Source organism: Seriola lalandi, unplaced genomic scaffold (genome assembly GCF_002814215.2).
Source record: "Seriola lalandi dorsalis isolate HSWRI2012SDOR001 ecotype SW California unplaced genomic scaffold, Sedor1 jcf7180002054672, whole genome shotgun sequence".
Lineage (NCBI taxonomy): Eukaryota > Metazoa > Chordata > Actinopteri > Carangiformes > Carangidae > Seriola > Seriola lalandi.
The window spans coordinates 45,121-66,223 of record NW_019525225.1 but is presented as its reverse complement, the minus strand read 5'-3'; the positions used below and the strand labels follow the sequence as shown (position 1 = coordinate 66,223).

The 21,103-nt window shown below is 37.2% G+C and overlaps 2 protein-coding genes and 1 long non-coding RNA gene across 3 annotated transcripts; 2 read left to right on the top strand and 1 right to left on the bottom strand.

Moving 5' to 3' along the window:
- The first annotated feature begins 469 nt into the window (after nucleotides 1-469).
- On the top strand, nucleotides 470-9,415 carry psmg1 (proteasome (prosome, macropain) assembly chaperone 1). The gene is made up of 7 exons (XM_023421578.2): nucleotides 470-672; nucleotides 1,678-1,781; nucleotides 3,870-4,015; nucleotides 5,392-5,454; nucleotides 6,128-6,326; nucleotides 7,702-7,832; nucleotides 8,776-9,415. The coding sequence occupies exons 1-7, from the start codon at nucleotides 551-553 to the stop codon at nucleotides 8,851-8,853; spliced, it is 843 nt and encodes a 280-aa protein (XP_023277346.1). The 5' UTR covers nucleotides 470-550; the 3' UTR covers nucleotides 8,854-9,415.
- Nucleotides 9,416-10,880: 1,465 nt separating this feature from the next.
- Nucleotides 10,881-19,418, top strand: ccdc15 (coiled-coil domain containing 15). The gene is made up of 10 exons (XM_023421528.2): nucleotides 10,881-11,274; nucleotides 12,895-13,044; nucleotides 13,412-13,540; nucleotides 14,683-14,799; nucleotides 14,916-15,056; nucleotides 16,652-16,771; nucleotides 16,861-16,964; nucleotides 17,333-17,527; nucleotides 18,447-18,595; nucleotides 18,705-19,418. The coding sequence occupies exons 1-10, from the start codon at nucleotides 11,101-11,103 to the stop codon at nucleotides 18,752-18,754; spliced, it is 1,329 nt and encodes a 442-aa protein (XP_023277296.1). The 5' UTR covers nucleotides 10,881-11,100; the 3' UTR covers nucleotides 18,755-19,418.
- On the bottom strand, nucleotides 16,779-21,060 carry LOC147818239 (uncharacterized). The gene is made up of 3 exons (XR_015438165.1): nucleotides 20,927-21,060; nucleotides 17,278-17,483; nucleotides 16,779-16,947 (listed from the first exon to the last, which is right to left on the bottom strand). It is a non-coding gene; the product is annotated as an uncharacterized LOC147818239 (long non-coding RNA).
- Nucleotides 21,061-21,103: the final 43 nt, after the last annotated feature.

The window sequence follows — 21,103 nt, the reverse complement described above, 5'->3', positions numbered from 1 at the left end:
GATCCCATCCTAATAGGATTGCACAGTCCTCCCTCTGTGTAAAAATACATTTTATAGTTCAGCAGAAGGTAATGAGATTAATATAATATAATATAATATAATATAATATAATATAATATAATATAATATAATATAATATAATATAATATAATATAATATAATATAATATAATATAATATAATATAATATCTGCCAAGCATACATACGTATATCTCTGATATATGTTTTAATGTGTAATGTTTCTTCCTTTTTTCTTATTTATTTAATTCAAGTAGTTCCTTACATTACCTGTTGGCCTGTTTTTTGTTCTCCCGTTAAATTTTATTTCGCATACCCTGGAGATCAATAAAGTCTTATCTTGGTCGGGATTTGTGGAACTTGTGCATTTATTGTGAAGTATTCCAGGGTTGGGTTCAGGCTTTTATTCTGAAGGCGTGTTGTCGCCGGCGGAAGTGGCGGATGTGGCGGATGTGGCGGATGTATGTCATGGCAGTAGGTCTGGTCTGAATCACTAGCCAAACTTTCGGTTTTCTTTGGAAAGACAGTGCTCATGGCGACGTTTTTCGGTGAAGTTTTGTCGGCGTATTCTCGGGCCGTGGAAGAAGACGACGACGATGACCTCGATGAAAACGAAGAAGACGAACAAATTCGCAGAGAGCTGGAGGAAAAGAGGTAAATAACGTTAGCCAGCTAGCATGCAGATGCAGGAAGCGATAAGTCAGAACGCATGGAAGTGTTACAGTAAATAAAACAATGAAACTTCCAGTGAAATAAACAGTGAATTATCTTTTAACTGTCAATTTGAATGCCGCTCCCATCCTCGGATTTCTTTACTGTTTTGAACCACACGCCTCACCATTATAGACGTCTGTCGGCTCTTGCTAGCCATCATGACACATGAAATTGAAGACCGTTAGCATGGCAGTTCATGATGCTCAAACAAAATTACAGGTAAATTACCGCACACCGATTCCTCCACAGTAAACCTGGGGCTTTGGGGGGCCCTGGGTGTCTGCCCACTTTGTCCAGTTGGTAATCCAGCCTTGACTACAGCTGTTAAACAAATAGAGTAAAAAGTAATATTTTTCTATCTGAAATGAGTAGAACTAAAAAGAAGATAAATTGACAAACTGGAAATACTCACGTATAAAATACCTCCAAGTTGTTCCCAAGTGCAGTCCATGAGTAAATGTACACCACTTGCTAGGGTGTTCTGGTTTTTGTGGCCATATGGTTTGAAGAGGATCTTTTATTATGTATTATTTTCTTTTTTATTAGAGATACAAAATTAATACATAAGTATGGAATTACAAGTATTTATCTTTTCTTTTTTTTTTTGTTTTTTTTTACACTGGACCATCTCCCAAGAGGGCCATGACAACAAGAACACCAAAAAGTGTCTCTGTATAGAAAATAATAATACTACTAGTTTAAATTGGATAAGTAGACTATGCAGATAAATCTACTGTAGAAATCTGCATGGAAATATAAAATATAAATATAATTAGAAACTAATGGTGATTATTTGGTTCCTTGTACTCCTCATTTTGTGCCACAGCCCTGCTGCATTTCTATTCTATTTCTATGTCTCAGATTGTGTTCAATAGAATTGAAAATTTAGTTGCACTGTTTTCCAAAACTATTCATACTGCTCTAACCCACATCACTGTTCATCAGGGAAGTTCATCTGCACTGGAGCCCTGAAGTCTCTGAATCGCTAAAATCTGGAAACAAATTGCAGTGCTCAGACTTCATCCTTGCTGTTGGACACAACGCTGCTAGTAAGTGGCTCTTGTATGCTACCTGTGATGAGTCCTTCAAACAGCACACTCAGTAATACTAAAGATCAATTGAAAAATTAATGATCGCTTTGTGGAAATTGGAACATAGATGATTCCATTGACAGTAGCGCTGCCGATGAGTAACAGCAAATTTCCAAAAATGTTTTTACTTTGGCTTTTAAAGATGTCAAGATGTGTAGCGATCATATGCTCACAATATGCACGTAATTTGTTCAACATAATCTCTAAAAGTAGCACATGAATAAACACTAAGATTTTAAACCTTCAACATTTATGGATTAAATGGTGATGGTTTTTTTTTGTTTTTTTGTCTTAATCTCTCTGTGAATGTGTCTTTAATCAGTGTTGACATGTTTCTATTGATGATATTAGCATTAACTCGATATTAGCATTTGTTCTCTTTGTGATTTAAACAGTTTTTAACAGTAAAACATTTTGTTGAGTAAAGTTATTTTTGGATAGGGTTGGATTGGTAAAAATGTGATTTTGAATACAGCATTTTGATTTTACCAGGGGTGCTGGTGGTACAGTTGCATCCCCAGTAGGCCAGTGTAGAACAGTGAAATTTAAATATCTAAAGAACATTAAAAGGCACCTATCAGTATTTTATATTACCAATAGATAATATATAAATAACTAACAACATAAGCAACTAACTAAAATAACACCTTGTATATCATTTGTTTAATTTGTTCTTGAGCAGAAATGTAAACAGGATAAGATACAACATGTAAATTATTCAGCTTTATAGGTGGTGGACATATATATTTTTTAACTTAACAACAGAGTCAGCTAGCTCCTGCTTCCAGTGTTTATGCTTAGCTAAGCTAACCACATCTCGACTCCAACTTCATACTTAACACATAGACATGAGATTTATATAAAGCTGGAATGATTAGTTCATTAATTGATTAGTTCATCAACAGAAAATTAATATGCAACTATTTTGTTAATGGAAAAATTTTAATATTATTGATAATTGCTTTTTAAGCAAATCAAATATTTGCTGATTCTATCTTCTTAGAGGTGATAATTTAATGCATTCACCCATTATAATAAACAGAATATTTTTGGATATGAGACTGTTGATCAGATAGAAAGTTTTTATTATTTTCTGGCATTTTATAGATGTTTGATCAAAAAAAAAAAAGAAAATAATTCTTAGTTGCAGCTAATGATTGATGTTCATCATTTCACTCTTGGAAAATCAGAAGGAAAGAAAATAAGTGTAACTGTGAAAGTTGATTTATTCCTGTAACCTGTTAAACTATTTCCTATGCTGGGCTGCATGTATTTGTCTTGTGTAAAAGAGTTAATTATGTATTTCTCAGCTGTGCCATGACACACATGGTTTTTCTCTTGTGATAATATGCACTGTTAGTGCTTATATTCAGGTTCTGTTTGTTCATGTGCCGTTATTACAGACCTGTCACACAGCGGGAAAAGCACAGCTGTGATTGCTAAGTCTGACGATGAGTCCGACCCATCTGGTTTGTCAGTAAACCAGCAAGACGTGGGCCTGGAGCACCACACACACACTGTAAATGTAATGCAGCCAGCCATTAGTAATAGTAGGGCTACAGCCCATTATTTAAATTTTTGGTTAATCTGCTAATTATTTTCTCAATTAATTAATTAATAAGTCTATAAACTGTCAGAAAATAGTGGATAATGTTGATCACAATTTTGTAAAACACAAGTCTCAGATTACTTGTTATGTAGGACAGAAAATAATCATAGTTGAGAGGCTAAAACCAATGAATGTATGGCAGATTTGCTAGAAAGAAATTACTTGAGTATCAAAATAGTTGCCTACTAATTTTCTGTTGATCAACTATTCGATTAATCCATTCATTGTTTCTGCTCTAATTGATAGTAGTTACACTTTTTCATTGTCCACTATGACAAAAGGTCTATAACTTTAATGCAGGCCCGTCTGTCTCTTCAGATTTTATGTGATGACACGCTGGATAGAAAACAGCCATTAAAACATAAAAGTGTCACCATGTAAAATATGTAATCTATGAAAAGAAAAACGCACTTTGCTGAGAGGATCTGTCTTCACAGGGTTTTTGTCGGTGTACGTACTCGCCTCTGCAAACTGGCGTGCAGTGGGACATGCATCAGTGTGGAACGAGAGGAGCCGGGCTGTAACCGGGCAAACGAGCGAGGAGTCAGCATGTGTTTTCTACAGACACAAGGACAACCCGTCAGTGAGTGACACAACGAGCAAAATACCTGAGAACATCACTTCAAAATGTGTCTGCTATTAGTACCACAGAAAGCACCAGGTTATTGTAAACTCAATAATCATTGAGTTTAATGTGTTTGCCCCTGACCTTATAATTCTGTATCTTATATATAAAGAGAACATGGCTGTACTCAGATCATTGTCATGGTACATACAGGCAACAGATTAGAGGAAAAAGCTGTATACATTTATGTAGAAATATAAGGAATGCAGACAGAAACAATGCATTTGTTGAATCCATTTATATGATAGCACCAATCAAACACTATTTCAGTCTCAGGTCTAGTGTATCTCATTTTATAAATGTTCACATCATGTATAACTGATGTGATAGAGTAGCGTTTGCACAGTGATGTATTTCAGGAATAAAACATGAAACCCCACTTCAGCTCTAAAAGTTGGAAAGTAGGCCATGACACACAGGATTAATGAGCCTTAGTAATCCGCCATCTCAGCGTTTCTCAGATAAACTGTCATAATACAGAGTTATAACCGACCAGTCTGATGCGTGCAGAGGTGTATGTGGTTATTTTCTATCAGCATAGTGTCATTTGCATGTGGTTTAATTAACACAGTGAGCACCTGTGCGTGATAGCACTGTGCTGCTGAGGAAGCTTCAGGTTTATCCTTCAGATGGCTGCAGAGATTTAATGAGCTGAAGGAGAAGACTTTCATAAAATGTAAAGCAGCTGAGGACAGTGGATACTGAGACACCCATTCATTTATAGATTACTGGTTTACTGAAATTCAGGTTATCGTAACCCTAATTTTTAAGGTTGATTTAAATGCACCTATAGGTTAGAGAGAGTGTGTGAGTGTTTCATGTATTTTTGGGGCATTTTTTTCTGTACTGACTGAAAATGCTCCTAGTATGGTATGCAGCTAAGGCCCCATTAGTTGTGTTAAATTAAAATAGTTTAATTATATATTTAGATATCCATAGTTGTGATGCATTTCCTCCAAGTGTTTAGTTTTCCCTTGTTGACAAACTCAACAGATTGCCAGCTGAGTGACTTTGTGGCTGTCTCTCCTAGCATAACCTCATACAGTTTTCACCAAAATACAACACCTCTCTTTGTGCTACCTCATTTGAATGAAACTCCCACTGTCTCTCCTGTTTTGGGCGCTGCACTACACTACATGAAAATACCACACAGACAGGCAAAGCGAATGTCAAGCTCAGGAAAAAAACAAACTGTTGGAGCGATGCTTGAGCTGTTCGTGACCCCCATGAAAATGGAACTTCCTCTCTTTGACTTTAACTACACAGACAGACACAAGTATGCCTTTGATCCACAACTGTTGAATTAAAAGTCTTTTGCATTCTTTTCCCTGAAGGTTTTGATATGCCAAGCGACTTGCTACATTGCAGAAGACCAGCTTTTTCAGTGGACAGAAAAGGTACGTTTATACAACAAAACCAGTTCGATGGCACTGTGATTAAATGATGATGTTATGCAGAAGAGATTAGGGCAGTTTCCCCTCCTCAGCCTGCAAACATACAGGATTTATAACCATGCACAGGTTTGTTTTCTTACATTCATGAGGCACAAGCAACATGAGGACTTAACCACGATTATATCATCCACATAATCATTGTCCTGTACATAATTTTTAGTGTTGCTCACACACACAGACTAATTGAGCTACTTCACTGTCAACAGCCTAATTCTCATTACATGAACACTCAGTGGCCACTTTATGAGGTGCTCTCATACACCTGCTTGCAAATATCTAATTAGGCAATCATGTAGCAGCAACTCTGTGATGTGCATGCAGACGTTGTTGTTCAGACCAAACATCAGAATGGGGAAGAGATGTGATCTTAAATGACTTTGAGCGTGGAATGATTGTCGGTGTGCGATGGTCTGGTTTTAGCGTCTCAGAAACTGCTGATCTCCTGAATTTTCACACAGTTTAGTGTTTACAGAAAATGGTGCAAGAAACAAAAAAACATCCAGCTCAGTCAACAAATCTGCAGCAATTGTATGATGTTATCATGTCAACATGAGCCAGAATCTCTGCAGCATATTTCTAACTACTTGTTGAATCCATGTCTCTATGTGTCTTGTAGGTTTTTGACTGTCTGCAGAACAGAGAGCTGAATGTGACTGTGTTGTCAGACAGCTCTATGGCTGATTACAAGACAGCAGACTATCTGTGCACTAGCTCTGCTCCCTTCCTGCGCGCTCTGCACACCGGTACATTCAGTGGTCAGCCTGTCTGCCAGTCACTGGAGCAACCCAACATAATTACTGGACTTTCGGCTGCAGGTACTACTATTGTACACTTTCAGTTTCACCAATTCAGGTGTCTCAACTTCTCCAACTCACTTTGCTTGGTATCTGCTGGTTAGGTTTTTCTCTTTTTCTCTATCACACTTGTAAACACAAACACACTTGTCTGTCATAGCTCTGCATGTTGTTCAGTTAGGTGTCACTTTTTAAATGTTTAATGTAAAGTTGTAATGTGTACAATTGTATTTGTTGTATACACAGTATGAAACAACATACATTTGTATCTATTGAATTGAATTGAACAGAATAATAAGAAGATAATGCAGCTTGTTTCAGGTCTCTCAGGGTTCTTTTTTTTCCAGACTTAGGGAAATTCAACATAAATAAACTACTTAGTGCTCTATAGAAAAACTGACCAGTTGAACTCACATTTAACCAGATGAAGTTAGACCCTGACATTACTCAATAATATTAAAATTAATAAAAGTGTTCTTTATATTCAATGGTAACAGCTACACAGTCAACATATTATGTTAATAATGACAAATTTCTGGTAAGCTTGACATCATACTGACAGATCTTTCCTGTAGCTGGTTAAGGTAACATTAGCTTCACAGTCTGAATCCTAGAAATCTCAGTTCAGAGCTTTTAAGGTGTTAGCCTAAAATGACATTATGGTGTGCTTAAAAGTTTCAACAACAAGACAACCAATTTTAAAAAAAAAAAAAGAAAAAAAAAAAAGGTTGGATTAGTGGACTTTGTTAATTCTGTGCATCATTGACTCCTTTCCACCTTTACTAACAAAAGTCCTAGATACCATGTGTTTGTCATTGTGGGCTGCTCCTCCAAGTGTCTAATGCCAGTAGAGGTTGTTGATATTGAAGCAAGACAACTTGAAGCAAGTTGAAAAAGGGTTTGGTAATCTTCTTCTTTTCACTTACACACATCAAGAAAAGACATTACACTGCAGACCTTCCACTGGCTGTCGTCAAAGCTTTCTATGAATTAATGAACCAAAATACTGAAGGTTAGAAATCCAGCTGTAGCCGGGTTTGATTCTCTACTCTTTATTTTGAAGTGTCCTTGAACCCCAAATTGCTCCTGATGTGTGTATATGGGGAAAAACTGTAACTGGCTTTGGGAAAAAAGCATCTGCCAACTGAATGAAATGCAGCACCATTAGGCTCCGCACCACTCATTGAGAACACACAGTCTTGCATCTTGATTCAGTCATTTTCATGCAGGTGCACTTAAAGACATTGACAGTCCAATTAAATGGATGTATCATCAGGATAAAGAACTTGAGCCTTGGTCACTGAGGACTCACACCTCATGTCAAACTGTCTGGTCTTCTGTCATTGTGTAATCATCAGATAACTTTGCATTCTTCTACTTTGTGCTGTTTCATCAGTACTGAACCACTGCCAGGTCCACCGAATCGCCACTGTTGTTTACCAGTGTTACAGTGATGTCATTGGCCCTGACTCTGTCACCATGGAGACCTACAAGCCTGCACTAACCAAGCTTGGGAAGTCCATACAGGTGAGGTGCTTTTCTTTTTATATCTGAAGGGGCTTTCGAAAAGGTCAGAGTGGTCAGAAAGAGGAATAGAGCAGATGCTCCACTCATTTAAAGTTTGGCAGATATCTAAAGTGAATGAAAGATGCACACAATGACTAACATCTTGAAAGAATTGTCAACACTGAGTTGTGCTTCTGGTTCTTGGCTGGTGCCAGTGCCAGTTTGGCGCTGGTTCAGCTTGGAGAAAAATCCAGTCAGAGGAGGGATTCAGAACAGAATTTGTGAGGAAAGTGCTGTTATTAGCGCAGTACATAACAGAGTTAGCTCTGTGATTGGATGTTTCTTGGCCAAATGCACCTTGGGCATCATAGTTAATCTACTCCCATGACGTTTTTATGTACGATTGTACCATCAACTTTTTATTAAAAAAAAAAATACTTTCCAATGCGGAGAGTTTTATGCCGAGCAAAATTGTAGAACTTCTCCAAACAGTGAGTCATGGAACGTTGACAATGGAGAAAATGACCATTCATTCATCAAATTTTGTTTTCACATCACAAATTGAGTTGTGGCCAGAACTATAACAAGCTTTGACACATAGTGCAATAATCCATTGCTGTGCGCTCTGCTCTTCATATTATGTAGCACCTTAGGAGTCGCAAGCAGCCATGAGCAAGGGGTCAGGGCTTGAGGAGGAAGTTATCGTTTTCAGCAAATGATGCAATATGTATCAGATGAATTCATCAACATCCTCAATAATCATAAAACAAATTATATTTATGTTGCACTTTTTCGAAACAAAGTTAAAGGCGTTCAAAGAAGCTATTTGTAAGTTTTGCTACCCAACATGGTGATAGGGAAGCGACTGAGGCCTTATTAAATCACTATTAATACATACCTGAAGTGTTATCCCGTTAAACTGATTTTTAAGATTTTAATCCCTTGCATTTTTTTCTCTCCTCAGTTGGTGTCGTCTCCAAGCACAGACGTACTTCGTAAGTTTGTCAAAACCACCGACATCCAGAGTAATCTTTATATCTGAAAATGGCCATTTTGCACAATGAGCGGTGCAAATTAATTCTATTTTCCTCTCATAAAATACTGTCATTTTTTAATAAAGAAATTAAGTAAACAAAGCCTTTCTTTAGTGGTTTAATGTTTTACATAACTGTTCTACTTAATTTATACTGATATCCCTCCATCAATGAGAGGTCCCATTATTTTCTAAAGCAAGGGGAATTATGTACCTTTACCATCGAACACTTTGTTCCAGAGGGAAATGTCAATTATTGGATGCATTGATATGAAATGCAGTAGGATAAACTGTATAACATGTGGCACCACCAATAGATCAACATTTTGAACTTTGGTTTAAGACCAAATACCTGCAAAACTAATTGAATTCCAAGGCTTTTAGTCTTTTTTTTTTTTTCTGAATATGAAATTAAATGTCTTATACTGATCACCTATCATTCTGCAAACAGGAAGACAGATCTTGTCACATAAATGACATTATTTTGTTGATATTACATATTCTTACTGTCAACAGATCCATGTAAAGACCAAAACCAAAACAATAAATTTATCCTGTCTGTGTCATCGAAGGTCTGACACTGTATATCTTATTCCTTTGTGATATAGAGCTCAATTGTTGTCAACAAACTGTTACAAACACATCAGTGAGACACATCATTACGTTGGATGACATGCTTTGCAGATTCAACCCCACAAACTCCATCTTTCTGCTATAAACTTATTAGAGCATAAAATGTGTATCCATCTGCAGCTGAAAGAAGTCCCCAACAAATGCACTATTCATTCCTGTTTGAGTCATGTTTGCTGAAAACTAGTATCTGGCTGTTTTAGAAACATATATAGCCTCTTTGACCTGTTTTTTAAGATTTGTATGTTCAGTAGGAACAAATGGCCTGGGGTCAGAAGTCAAAAAGTGTTAAGAGATGGACCAACATTTGGTGTTTTCATGCGATTTGTCAAAAAATCCCTAAAACAAAAGTACAGAATATCACCAGCCTTATCCTTTTTAGAATGACGCACATTGAGAGTTTCCTGTCTCTGGTGTTACATTTAAATTATATGTTGTGTTAGCATCACTGATATTCAGGACTATTCAGCATAGGAATAGAAAGCATTTTATCAGTATACATACCTAATATTTCATCTGTGTCCATGTTTCTAGTCCTACTGATCTCCAGCCAGCTACAATACAGTGAGGTATTGTGGCAACAATGAGCCCAGAGTAGTACAGAGACAGTACACCTGAACAGTCTGTCTATCCCCATTCAGCTGAGTGTCAACTCTGAGGGCCATCTTTTGAGTCCACTAGTAGTTACAGTGCAGACTGTTATTACAGGTTTGCCATTGCATAAGGTTTACAAAAGGTGTAGAGCATGCACATCCAAAATACTTCAAATGTAAAGGACAAAAAATAATTATCATCAAGAAGAAACTATTAAAAAAAATACATAGAAAAAACACATTGACAAGTTCAGTGAAGCTTGTTCACACCACAGAGCCAAACTGAAGACACAACAAAGACAAACAAAAACAAAAAATTACCTAAACAAATTAACTTATAAAGACAAAAAAAAACATAACAAAAAAATTAAATAAATCAATTATGGTTGTGCTCCGTGAAAAAAAACCAAGTTTGTTCATTAAACTGTCTGTTTATGAGAGAAGGTTCTGATGTGACAGGCATTGATTTATAATTCTATGTGTGTTATGTTATAGTTCTGGTATCTTTAGTATTGTTCTACGATGTAGGAAATTGTCAAAATAAAGAAAAACATATAAATGGGTAGGTGTGTCCAAACTTTTGACTGGTACTGTATATGTGTTGCACTTTTTTTTCACCTACTGGCCTGTACAAAATAGTTATATGTTTATGTTTATTTATCTTTGCCCAGCCACCTCAAAAGTCAAATTCCTCGTATGTACAAACATAATTGACCTTTAAAGCTGATTCTCATTAGGCATAGTGATTTCTCACAGTATCTCCTCCTGTCCTGGTGGGGGCAGTAATGCGCCGGTGAGCTGTTTCGCCAACGCCAGAAAGTAAAAGAAGACGAAATGAGCGAAACTCAAACAGACTTGTTGACATTTACTTTGCCGAAACGAACGTGTCAGGGATTTGTCTCTTACTATCCGTTTCTTCACGTTTAAATAATTAACGAATATCGTGCACAACACAGTCGACGAAGCGAACCGAGAAGATATTTTAACTGTAAGTTAGAAGAATTTTACGTTCGTCTGGTTAGCGGGGCTAGCTATGAGTGCTAGCCGGGTTATAGCCTCGAAAAACGGCAGAAATAAATCTTCAGTTCGCCGGAGCAGGGAGCACCAAGCCTCCAAAGCTAACAAGGTGCTGGCTGAGAGGAACCAGGCGGTGGTGGCAGTGGGAGCCTGGGTGGAGAACGGACAAGACTTCCTGGAGCACCCGTGTGTAAGTTTGGGATTTAACGCTAATGCCCAGATCTAGTTTGTACTGGGTTGCCAGGCACCTCAGAGACCGTTACTGGAGATGGTCAGAAAGCCTCCAGGTTTTAGGAGGAGACGGGGTTTATTCAGTTTAACCCTTGTGTTTTGTTGACATGGGCTTTTCTTTGTTCCAGTGCTGTTTGTGTAAAAGTAATAATTGCCAAATGAGCAGTCCAGCCCGAAACTATTTTTTAAATTGATACTCCGCATTGGGGGGGAAGTGTTGAAGTGATAACCCTTCCTTTGCAAACAAAATAGGGTCATCTCAAGCTAGTCTCTACCCATACCTTTATATAACCTCTCAAATTCAAAAGGTTGGGTATTATAAATGCTTTTGAACTGGCTGGACAATAAATTCCCTTTCAAGACTCATGTGGATTAACAAGCAAACCTGAAGGTCACAGCTGGAGTTTTGCATAGACACTTGATTATCTTTGGAAGACATGCATGCAATTTACAATTATGTCTGTTCTTGACTATGGTGATATCGTTTGTATGCACTGCACTCTATCACAAGTGATACATTCCTCATTCAACATTGTATCTTATATTAAAGGACGGATCAACAGAGGGGAATTGCATTGTATTTTGTTAACAGTGGCTTCAAAAAGTATTTAGACCTCTTCACTTTTTACTCATGTTGTGGGTTTAATTTTAAGTGGATAAAATTGCCAATTTTGAAAGTTTTGATTTATTAAATATCAAAACCTGAAATGTCTAATTTACAAAAGTATTCATCTCCTATACTATGACACTCTGTGGCAGAGGTGCATCTTAATTTTCCTTGAAAAGTGTCTAGAACTTGATAGGTGTCCAACTGTGGCAAATTGAATTTATGAGACATACAGTTTACAGACACGTCCAATCTATTCTGACAGATCTCTAGAGGATCTGCCAGGGAAAATGGGATAAACTGCCCAAATCCAGGTGTGCAGAGCTTGTAGAGACTTACCCTAGAAGACTCGAAGATGTAATTGCTGATGTGGGCTCCTACAAAGAACAGAATTAAAGCTCTGAGTACTTTTCCAAATGAAAGATTTCATCTATTTATTTTTAATAAATTTGCAAAAAATCTTAGAAAGATGGTTTTAGTTTGTCACTATGGGTTGTTGAGTGTAGATTGATTGGCAACAATGGCAATTTTATCCATTTAAAATTACATCGACAACACAATAAAGGGCAGAGAATTGAATTTGACTCACTACTTTTTCAAGCGACTATTTATAAGGCCCTACTGCAAACACTACCTCATTACCTCTGATGTAATTACAGTACTTACAATGTCAGGTCACAGGCTATATTAACATCAGCTTAATCACATGTTCAAACTAAGCTGGGAAAAACTGGTTTCAGACACTAAGCCAGCTCAATTTCAAATAGAATTAGGTCAAAAAACAACTTGAAACCCCATTGTTGTAATTTTAAAATGAATGTGTCTGAAATGTGTTGCACTGTTTGTCACTATTCATAACTCTCAGGAGAAAAAGCAGGCACCTTGGAGGGGTTGAATCTGCAAAATCACATGAATTGAGACCGCTGATTGTTCTTTAAGTAGTCCTAACAGTCTTCCCATGTCTTGATTTAGGCTCTTGCTTTGTTAACTGAGGAGCTCCAGGCAGAAAGGAGGAGGGAGAATGAAGAGAGCCTTCGACGATTTCAAGATGAAGTGCGCCACCGTATGGCACAGCGAACCCAGGGCTTCAAGAAGAGACAGCAGCCTCAAAAAGAGCCAGTGGTAAAGATAACATTATTGGGACTGATAGTTAAGTATTTATGGGATAATATTAACTCAAAAAAATCCATCAGGGGAGAGGACTGGACTGTGTTTTATGTATTTTTTTTTCTTATTAACTTATTAAACATTTAGTCTGTAAAGTGTCAGAAAATAGGCTAGTGAAAATGCCCATTACTATTTCCAAGTTCTTTCAACTGCTTTGTCCAACCAACAATCCAAAACTTAAAGATATTCAGTTTAGATTGATGTAAAACAGAGAAACGGAGCAAATACTCATATTAAAAATGATGTGGATTCAGTTTTCACATGTTGCTATTGACCCTATGTGATTGATACCTTCATTGCAAAACTGTGCTTTTATGTTCAGGTGAAACCTAACAGGAGAATCCCACAAGAACAGTATCGAGTCTGGACCCACCATGTGTCTACTGGTCAGAAGATGATGTCTGAGGGAGGTGCTGCGCGACAGAGGATGATGGAGGGGAGCTGTCAGAAGGTGAGACAGTTTTACATAGCATTGCCACTCTGAAGCATGAGTAAATAATTGAAGCTTTAGCAAATTAATATCATGTTTTGTTTACTGTTTTGATGAATGCATCTTCCAGAAAACTACTGAATATATACTTGGTTTTATCTGGTTAATATTTTTTGTTTCTTTCACTGATTTTAATTGTAGCTGACTGGTGTGCCCCACATTCACAATTCAAAGGTAGAGCTGAACATTATGGCTGAAATCAATATCACAATATACACCAAGTGGCAAAAAGCATACGGGCACATGTACCTTTGCTTACTTTTATCTTTGTGGCAACAGTTTGGGGAAGCCTCTTTCTTTTGTTAACATGACAATGACCCTGTGCACAACCTCAGAAAGAAATGCTTTTCTCAGTTCGATGTGAAAGAACAAAGCACAAAGCCCTGACCTCAGCCCCATTCAGCACCTCCGGGATGAGCTTTATCACCCAACATCACTTTTTGACCTCAATAGTGCTTTTGGTGTCTGAATGGAAGCAAATCCTTGCAGTAAGGTTGAATAGTATAGCAGACAGACTGAAACCAAAAGAGTAGAAGGGGTTACTGTATAGCAGCAAATTAATGCCTGTGCTTTTAGAAACATATGTTTAGCTATCGCATATAGGTGTAATGTTTGGCTGATAAATAACCATAAATTGCATCTCACAAATGTTAAAGATATATTTGGTAATTAGAAACATTGCATAATTTATCCTCCAGAGAGCACAGTGCAAACTTTTTGATAACCAGATTTGAGAGATATTTATCAGAATGTTTAGTTTCACATTATGAATTTATTTTATTAAGTTAATATAAGGTGATGTTATCACATAAAAAAAAAATGTATGAAAAAATGTCCCTTATTTTTTGTTGTGGATTAAAGGCTGCCCAGGGACTGAGAGAGACTGCTAAGGATCATGCTGCAGGCTCACACGTGTCCTCTATCATCCCCTTGTGATGTACACTCAACCTTGTGTGGTCTTATTTTCTTCAGTACAGTTTATGGAACTCTGCAGTGTGTGCTCTTTTTTGCAGTGAGAATGATTCCATTGTTTCCTTGTGTGAGTGATAAAATAATGTGACAGTGATTAAACTGGAGGCTTATTTATTTCCATCATTTTCCAGTCTAGTGAAGGCATGAGGCAGGTCAGACTCAGGCTGGCTGCCTGTCGGATGATCCCGCATGGGGAAATGATGTCAGACCTTCCTGGAGGCAAATGGAACATCTCTCCAACCAGTCATGTGAGCTTCTGTGTCTCACACTAGTTCCTCTTTTTAAAAATGTTTAGTACTTATAATGTATAATGTGTGTTGTTGCACATTCAAGGTATAAAATAATTTTCTTCTGCACCCAACAGAAAGCTGCATCTCACACACTGAGAGCAGAGCGGGAAGTGGAAGAGGAGGAGGAGGAAGATGTTCAGGGAGAGGAAGAAGAGGAAGAGGGAGATGATCATTTCTCCACCAGTCAACATGAATGTCCCCTCGTTCAACAGAAGGTTAATGAATATGCAGGATGTAGCCGTAGCACCTTTTTATTATTGTTCACTCTGTGTTCCATGTTGATAGCTTTCAGTGAGAAAACTCCCAAGGCTCATTGAAGCCAGACACTTCAAACATTTTTTGTGACGTGATAGTTGATGGGAAATCTGGCATGTAAAGAGTTAAGGAATGTCTTAAAAGCTTTGTGGTGGGAGTGCCGTGTTTCTGCTTGTGTAGTGTTTGTTTATGCCAAAGATAGCATTTAGTATGGCCAAATAATAACCAAACTCAGATATTCTTCACTTGGCTCTTGTCAACTCATAAACCCAAATAGTTAAAACATTATGGCTATCATTTTGCCCTAAAAAAGCTGACAGAGTCTTATTACAAGGGTGAAACTGGAGCACATAAGTTTATAGTGCGAGTTGTGACTGATGACATCATGGAAGTATACAGGGTAATGATAAATATATCTTCATAACTTCCATTTCCTTCTGACATCTTGTGATTCACAGGTCCAGTTTACTAACAGGGAACAACAACAGTGTACCGTGTAGTTTATTTCTGGCTTCATTCAGCTACACCATAACCCAGATGTAGATTGGTTGATAATGTTTAGGTGTAGTTTTTGCCAGAAAGTTGATTAACCAGATTTTAGGCCTTCCAGGAACAGTTGATTGTGAATGTATTATGAAACCTCAAAAATCAGAAGCCTGCACCTGTGAGGATTTAGTTTTAGTAAAGGGGGTGGATGGTTATTCAATTTATTCTTTTCTGATCTGTAAAATATTTGATCACATAGCAGTTTCTGCAGCTCAACTCGCTATATGTCCTGCCTACTTCACAAGGATTGGCCGATCTTAACCCCAACCATGACCATACTCATAATCCTTACCATCCATAAACTGCAGCCAAAGCATCTGGGTAAGATAAAGGAAAAGGCTGCTGATGTTCTATATATTTGTTTCTGTCAACAAATCCCACAAGAAAACCAAAACCAGCAAAATGTTAGTCAGTCTCTTAATACTTTCAGACTTTATTACATTATCTGCGGCACTCAGGCCCAAGCCCATTGGTTCTCACTGAATAAACGGCTCACAAATAGTTTCATTTTTAATAAATGTGCAGTCATTTCCCAAAACTGCTGGGCACTGTAGTTTTTAACAAACATTACTCAAACGGGAGCAAATAGTGGGGATGGAGTATTTAGAGCAGCAAGACAGTGTATGCTGAACTGACTCAAAATAAACTGTAGTGGTTGTTCATAGTCATAAAGGAACATGTAACCTTGTGCAACAGTGTGGCTCACTGATGTATTTTTTTTAAAATTGTTTTTGTACATCAATGGAGCTCAATGGCACAGAGGAATAAGCCGTATCAGGCTTTGCCTTCACAGATTATGCTTGTTAGTGGTTAGGGTTACTTCTTTTATGTGATGTTCATAAGAGAAATATGGAATATCACCAAACTTAACCTTTAACATTTACAAGATATAACAAAAAATATTTTTGATTTAAATTAGTGCAGTTTGCAGCTTGGTACAATCATACTGGTTGAAACTGGTCACCAATCAAAACCTCCTGACTCTGTTCTGACTGTGTATATGTTTCAGGTTAGTGGATGTGTGTTGTGGGATACTGACAAATCACAGCCTGATCCTGGTTTTAAGTTCAACCTTAGAGACCCACAGGTCCTGTGGCCTCTGGATGACCAAGAAGAACTGAAAAGACAAGTAAATATCAGACATCCTCATAAAGCTTTGACTTTATTTGTTGAAACTCTGTCAAACCAGATGTTAAAGATCGCATATCTCTTTTGCAGCGTCAGTCTCAGTTCCTGATGCATCGCCGTCAGTTCATGAACATTGAGAGAGAACGAGTGAAGGAGAACAAGCAGCACAGGAAACACCTGAAGAGAACAGCAAGGTGACGAGACCCCAGCATTTTCACTTCCTCTTGTCACTTTAAACAGAATGATCTCATGCCCAAAGCAGCTTGAATTCAGCTCAGTGTAATTCATTAAAACATTCAACAGTAGTGATGAGTATTACTTGATTATTATTTTGCCAAAATATGGCCCATTACTTTTTTCTGTGTGGTAATATTGCCATTCTTAAAGCTCCACCTAAAGCAGAGTATTCAGCCATATTTTAGCTGCTTATTACTGCTAATTACTCTGTGTTTGCTACATGCTTAACATACAGACTAACTACAATACTGACATATGAATGCAACTTACAAGTGACGATTCAGCCTCAGTGAAAATCTCTCAAACGTGTCTGTCTTCACTGAAGTATCAAAGCAGAGAGAGAACACATTCGTCTGGAGGAAGAGAGAAAGTTGGAGAGAGTTCGGCAGCTTGCAGATGCCAGACAGAAGCTGGAGGAGAGAGAGCTGCTAATTTTGGAACGTCTGAAGCTCGAGGAGGAGGAGAGAGTTGTGGAGCTGCAGAGGAGAAAAAAAGAGGAGAAAGGGAAAGTAGCTGGAAGGTAATTAAAGATGATTAATTTGCCAAAGCTTGAATGTGTAGTTACTGCAGTTACGCATGTGCAAAATATGATCAGACAGAATGTAACAATGCAGAAATCATTATAGTATTAAAATATTATTACTGATATTAATTTTGATTTGTAATATCTCTCTGAAAAATGCTATGAAAAGCGCTTTACAGTGCTGTAAGGGTGGTTTAGGATATGATCTGTTTGGGTCAGTTTTTTTGGGCTGGTGTGAAAGCTAACAATTGAACTCTTTACAACTGTACCAAGATTGTCTGAGAATATGGGTCTTGGGTGTGGGTTGGCTTCCCGATAGACTCTGATATAGTCTGTGGTGTGAGAAAAAAACAGTCCAAACACAGGATGTGATTTTAGCATGAATTTGAAAGCTAAACTACTATTAAATTAATTTTCTGGCCACAAACTTAAGGGAGCAATCTCTAGATCTGTATGCTATACAGGATTAGTGACCATGATAACGCGTATGTCAGCATGATTGGGGGATTTTTCCTTGATACATCACGCAGTAAAATCCAACTTGTGATGAGGTTGTGTCCTACTGCTTGTATTTCACTAGATCCCCAATAAAAGGTGAGTGGAAAGAGTAAAATGTAGCAACAACATAGTAACTATCCCATTAGTATTAAGGTACAAAATACCCCTTTGTCCTGTTTATATGCCCTTACAACTATTTATATTCAATGATATATTATTACATGTTGTAGTCTTGCAGATTAATAAAGCTCATAATCTTGGTCAGCTCTTTGTTACCACAAGACAAGAAAAATACACTCATAAGGTTCAGTAAAATGCAACTGGACCAAACTACATGCACACCCTTATAAAACAGTTTAGCAGTGCTTCATGAAGCTGAAGTTGCCGTGATAAACAGGCTAATTTTAACTCCCGGCAGGTTCATTGAGGCTCTGAGAGCTCAGATGAAGGAGCGGCTGTCTCAGGAGAAACTGGAGCTTCCCCCTCTCTGCTGCTGTGCGTCCTCATTCTGGGACTCCCACCCCGACACCTGTGCTAACAACTGTGTCTTCCACAACAATCCCAAAGGTACTGCACACACTGTCACACCGCCTCACTCTCTACACACTGAGCTCTAGTGGAACTATACATGAAAACATTTAAAAACACTTCAGAGTCACATTTGTCTCTTCCACAGCATATGCCCAAGCGTTACATTCAACAATGCTGAGTTTGGATTTACGGTAAAGGAACTGCAGTGGAAATTGCCTGGAAGAAACATACTCCTTGCTGTCTGTTTAAAGTCCAACATTTTGGGAAATACAGTGTAAGTTATCAAGTCTAGAGTCAGACGAGAGGATGGATATCAGTATGATCTCTCAGTATGATCTCTAAGAGGTCCAGGTAGTGTTCAGCCTCCAGACTGAAATATGAAAAATATTTGATGGACTGCCATGAAATTTTGAAGAGGACATTAATTTTTTCCACAAGTTGAATCCAAATGACTTTGTTGATCCATTGAGTTCTCATTTTGTAATAATACCAGCAGGCTCAAATGTTCACTTATTTTGTGATTAGGAATTTGTCATTAGGTCATAATTTCTCTTTGCACAAAGCTAATTACCCGAATCAGAATAGGCCGTTTTGAAACTGTTTGACTTTGTTTAACATATATATTCTATTTTATACCACCTCACATGATGACAAATTATTTATTGATAATTAACGGAGTTGATTGTTAGCATACTAACTACATTCAATTAGTGAAGTCAAGTTTACATGATTAGTAAAACATCAGGGATGTGTTCACATGTGTGAACTTGAGACTGTGCATTGGATTTGCTGTTTATTGTGTGGAAGTTATAATCTGTTGTGGGTCATGTTAATTTAAAAAATAAAATCTATTCTGTTATCTCTTTGCTGCTGGTATCCAAATGTTGCATGTTAAATTATCATTTTATTTAGTTTTATAAGCCACCATATTATACAGTAATATCTTCCTGTAGGAGATAAATTATTATTATTTTATATAATTACATTTGTTTTCTAAATGGTTATAGTCATTTGAATTTGCATCATTTTTGATGCCGTCTCTAGTGCCATATGCTACGTTGTGATTACATGGTTGTATAGTGATTTTTGTACTCTGACTATATTTCGGTATCTTAAATGTATTTTCAGAGTGTCAATTCTTTGTCATTTCAGGTCTGTTAAAATGTAATGGTTATGGGTTGCAACAGTCGATTATCTAGTTATTACACTATTGGATGAATTGACACCCATCACAGTGAACATCAGGTCTGCTATAATTATGGTAATTTACTACTGTGTAGAAATGTGATTGGCAGTCTGTACTTACTAACATATTTCTGATAAAACTAAAAGCACAGATGATATTCACTGTGATAAAATTAACAAAAAAACATCTTTAGCCTGGAACAAAAAAAATCCAGAACTCCAAAGACATTACAAAAACATTACAGTATGCTTTGGGATATGATAGTGGTACTGTAAACTGTACATCACTTGCAGTAAATAGGCCTAAACCCAGTCAAGAGTTGCAGTGGTGGAATGTACCTAAATACATTTGCCCAATGGCTGTACTTAAGTATAGTTTTGAGCTACTTGTACTTAACTAGAGTAAGTCTTTATATATAAGATCTTTCCCATTTATATAAATGAGGTCAGGCTAAATAACAGAGACACAGTATTACACAGTACAGTTCAAAAGCACCACAAGTATTATGATTTGTTTATAATGGCTATAAGACCTGTGACACAGTGGCTCAAACTCTATTCTAAAATGTGTGGCTACCTGGCCCTGGCAGATCATACCCCTTAAGAATGAATGTTAGTACTTTGCCTTCTTAATAATAATATTGTTAAATTAATCTTTTTATTTTTCAATAACTCCCATTTCATGTGACCGATTGGTTCAAAGTCAATACATCACAAGATTTTGACGCTGTTGTTTCTATTAAAGTATTATTAATAAATAGACAGTACTAATATCTAACATTTTGGAAAAGATTTTGAACCAGTGGGTCACATAACATTGGAAGCTATTGAAAACAGATTATAAAATTTCTGTTTAAATGTTATTAATAATTAAACAAAGAACTAATATTCAATATGAAGAGCTGAGCCATCTGTGGGCCATGTAGCCACATATATCAGAATAGACTTTGAACCAATAGGTCACATGGCTTGGAAGCTGTTGTAAAAAAAAAATCATATTCATGAAAAATATATAGGAATTGCATTTAAAAAAAAATGCTATAATAAATGACTAATATCCAATTTTAAGCAGTCTGAGCTAAATTGAAAGGACTTTTTATATTGAGTCTCATGCAAGTCAGTGTGTAGGTGTTGAAAATGTACCTTGTAACATTTCAGTCATTAATTTAGACAGTAACTTACAGATGGTCCCTAAATGAATGTTATCAGGGAGGGTAGCTGAGCTCTGGTGGCCATATTCAGACTGTGACCACCGGTTGTCTGTAGGTTTGTTGGGCTGAAAGTCTGTTGGATATACATCTTTACCGCGGCGCTCCAGACTTCAGCTGTTTCCGGTACGGCGTTACGTCGGAGGGGGGG

Excerpts from the sequence above, each read along its gene's own strand:
- psmg1 (XM_023421578.2), top strand. The coding sequence starts at position 551 with ATGGCGACGTTTTTCGGTGAAGTTTTGTCGGCGTATTCTCGGGCCGTG. Across the intron at positions 6,327-7,701 it reads TACTGGACTTTCGGCTGCAG|TACTGAACCACTGCCAGGTC; the intron begins GTACTACTATTG and ends CTGTTTCATCAG. Across the intron at positions 7,833-8,775 it reads AGCTTGGGAAGTCCATACAG|TTGGTGTCGTCTCCAAGCAC; the intron begins GTGAGGTGCTTT and ends TTCTCTCCTCAG.
- ccdc15 (XM_023421528.2), top strand. The coding sequence starts at position 11,101 with ATGAGTGCTAGCCGGGTTATAGCCTCGAAAAACGGCAGAAATAAATCT. Across the intron at positions 13,541-14,682 it reads TGGAGGGGAGCTGTCAGAAG|TCTAGTGAAGGCATGAGGCA; the intron begins GTGAGACAGTTT and ends ATCATTTTCCAG. Across the intron at positions 15,057-16,651 it reads GTCCCCTCGTTCAACAGAAG|GTTAGTGGATGTGTGTTGTG; the intron begins GTTAATGAATAT and ends TATATGTTTCAG.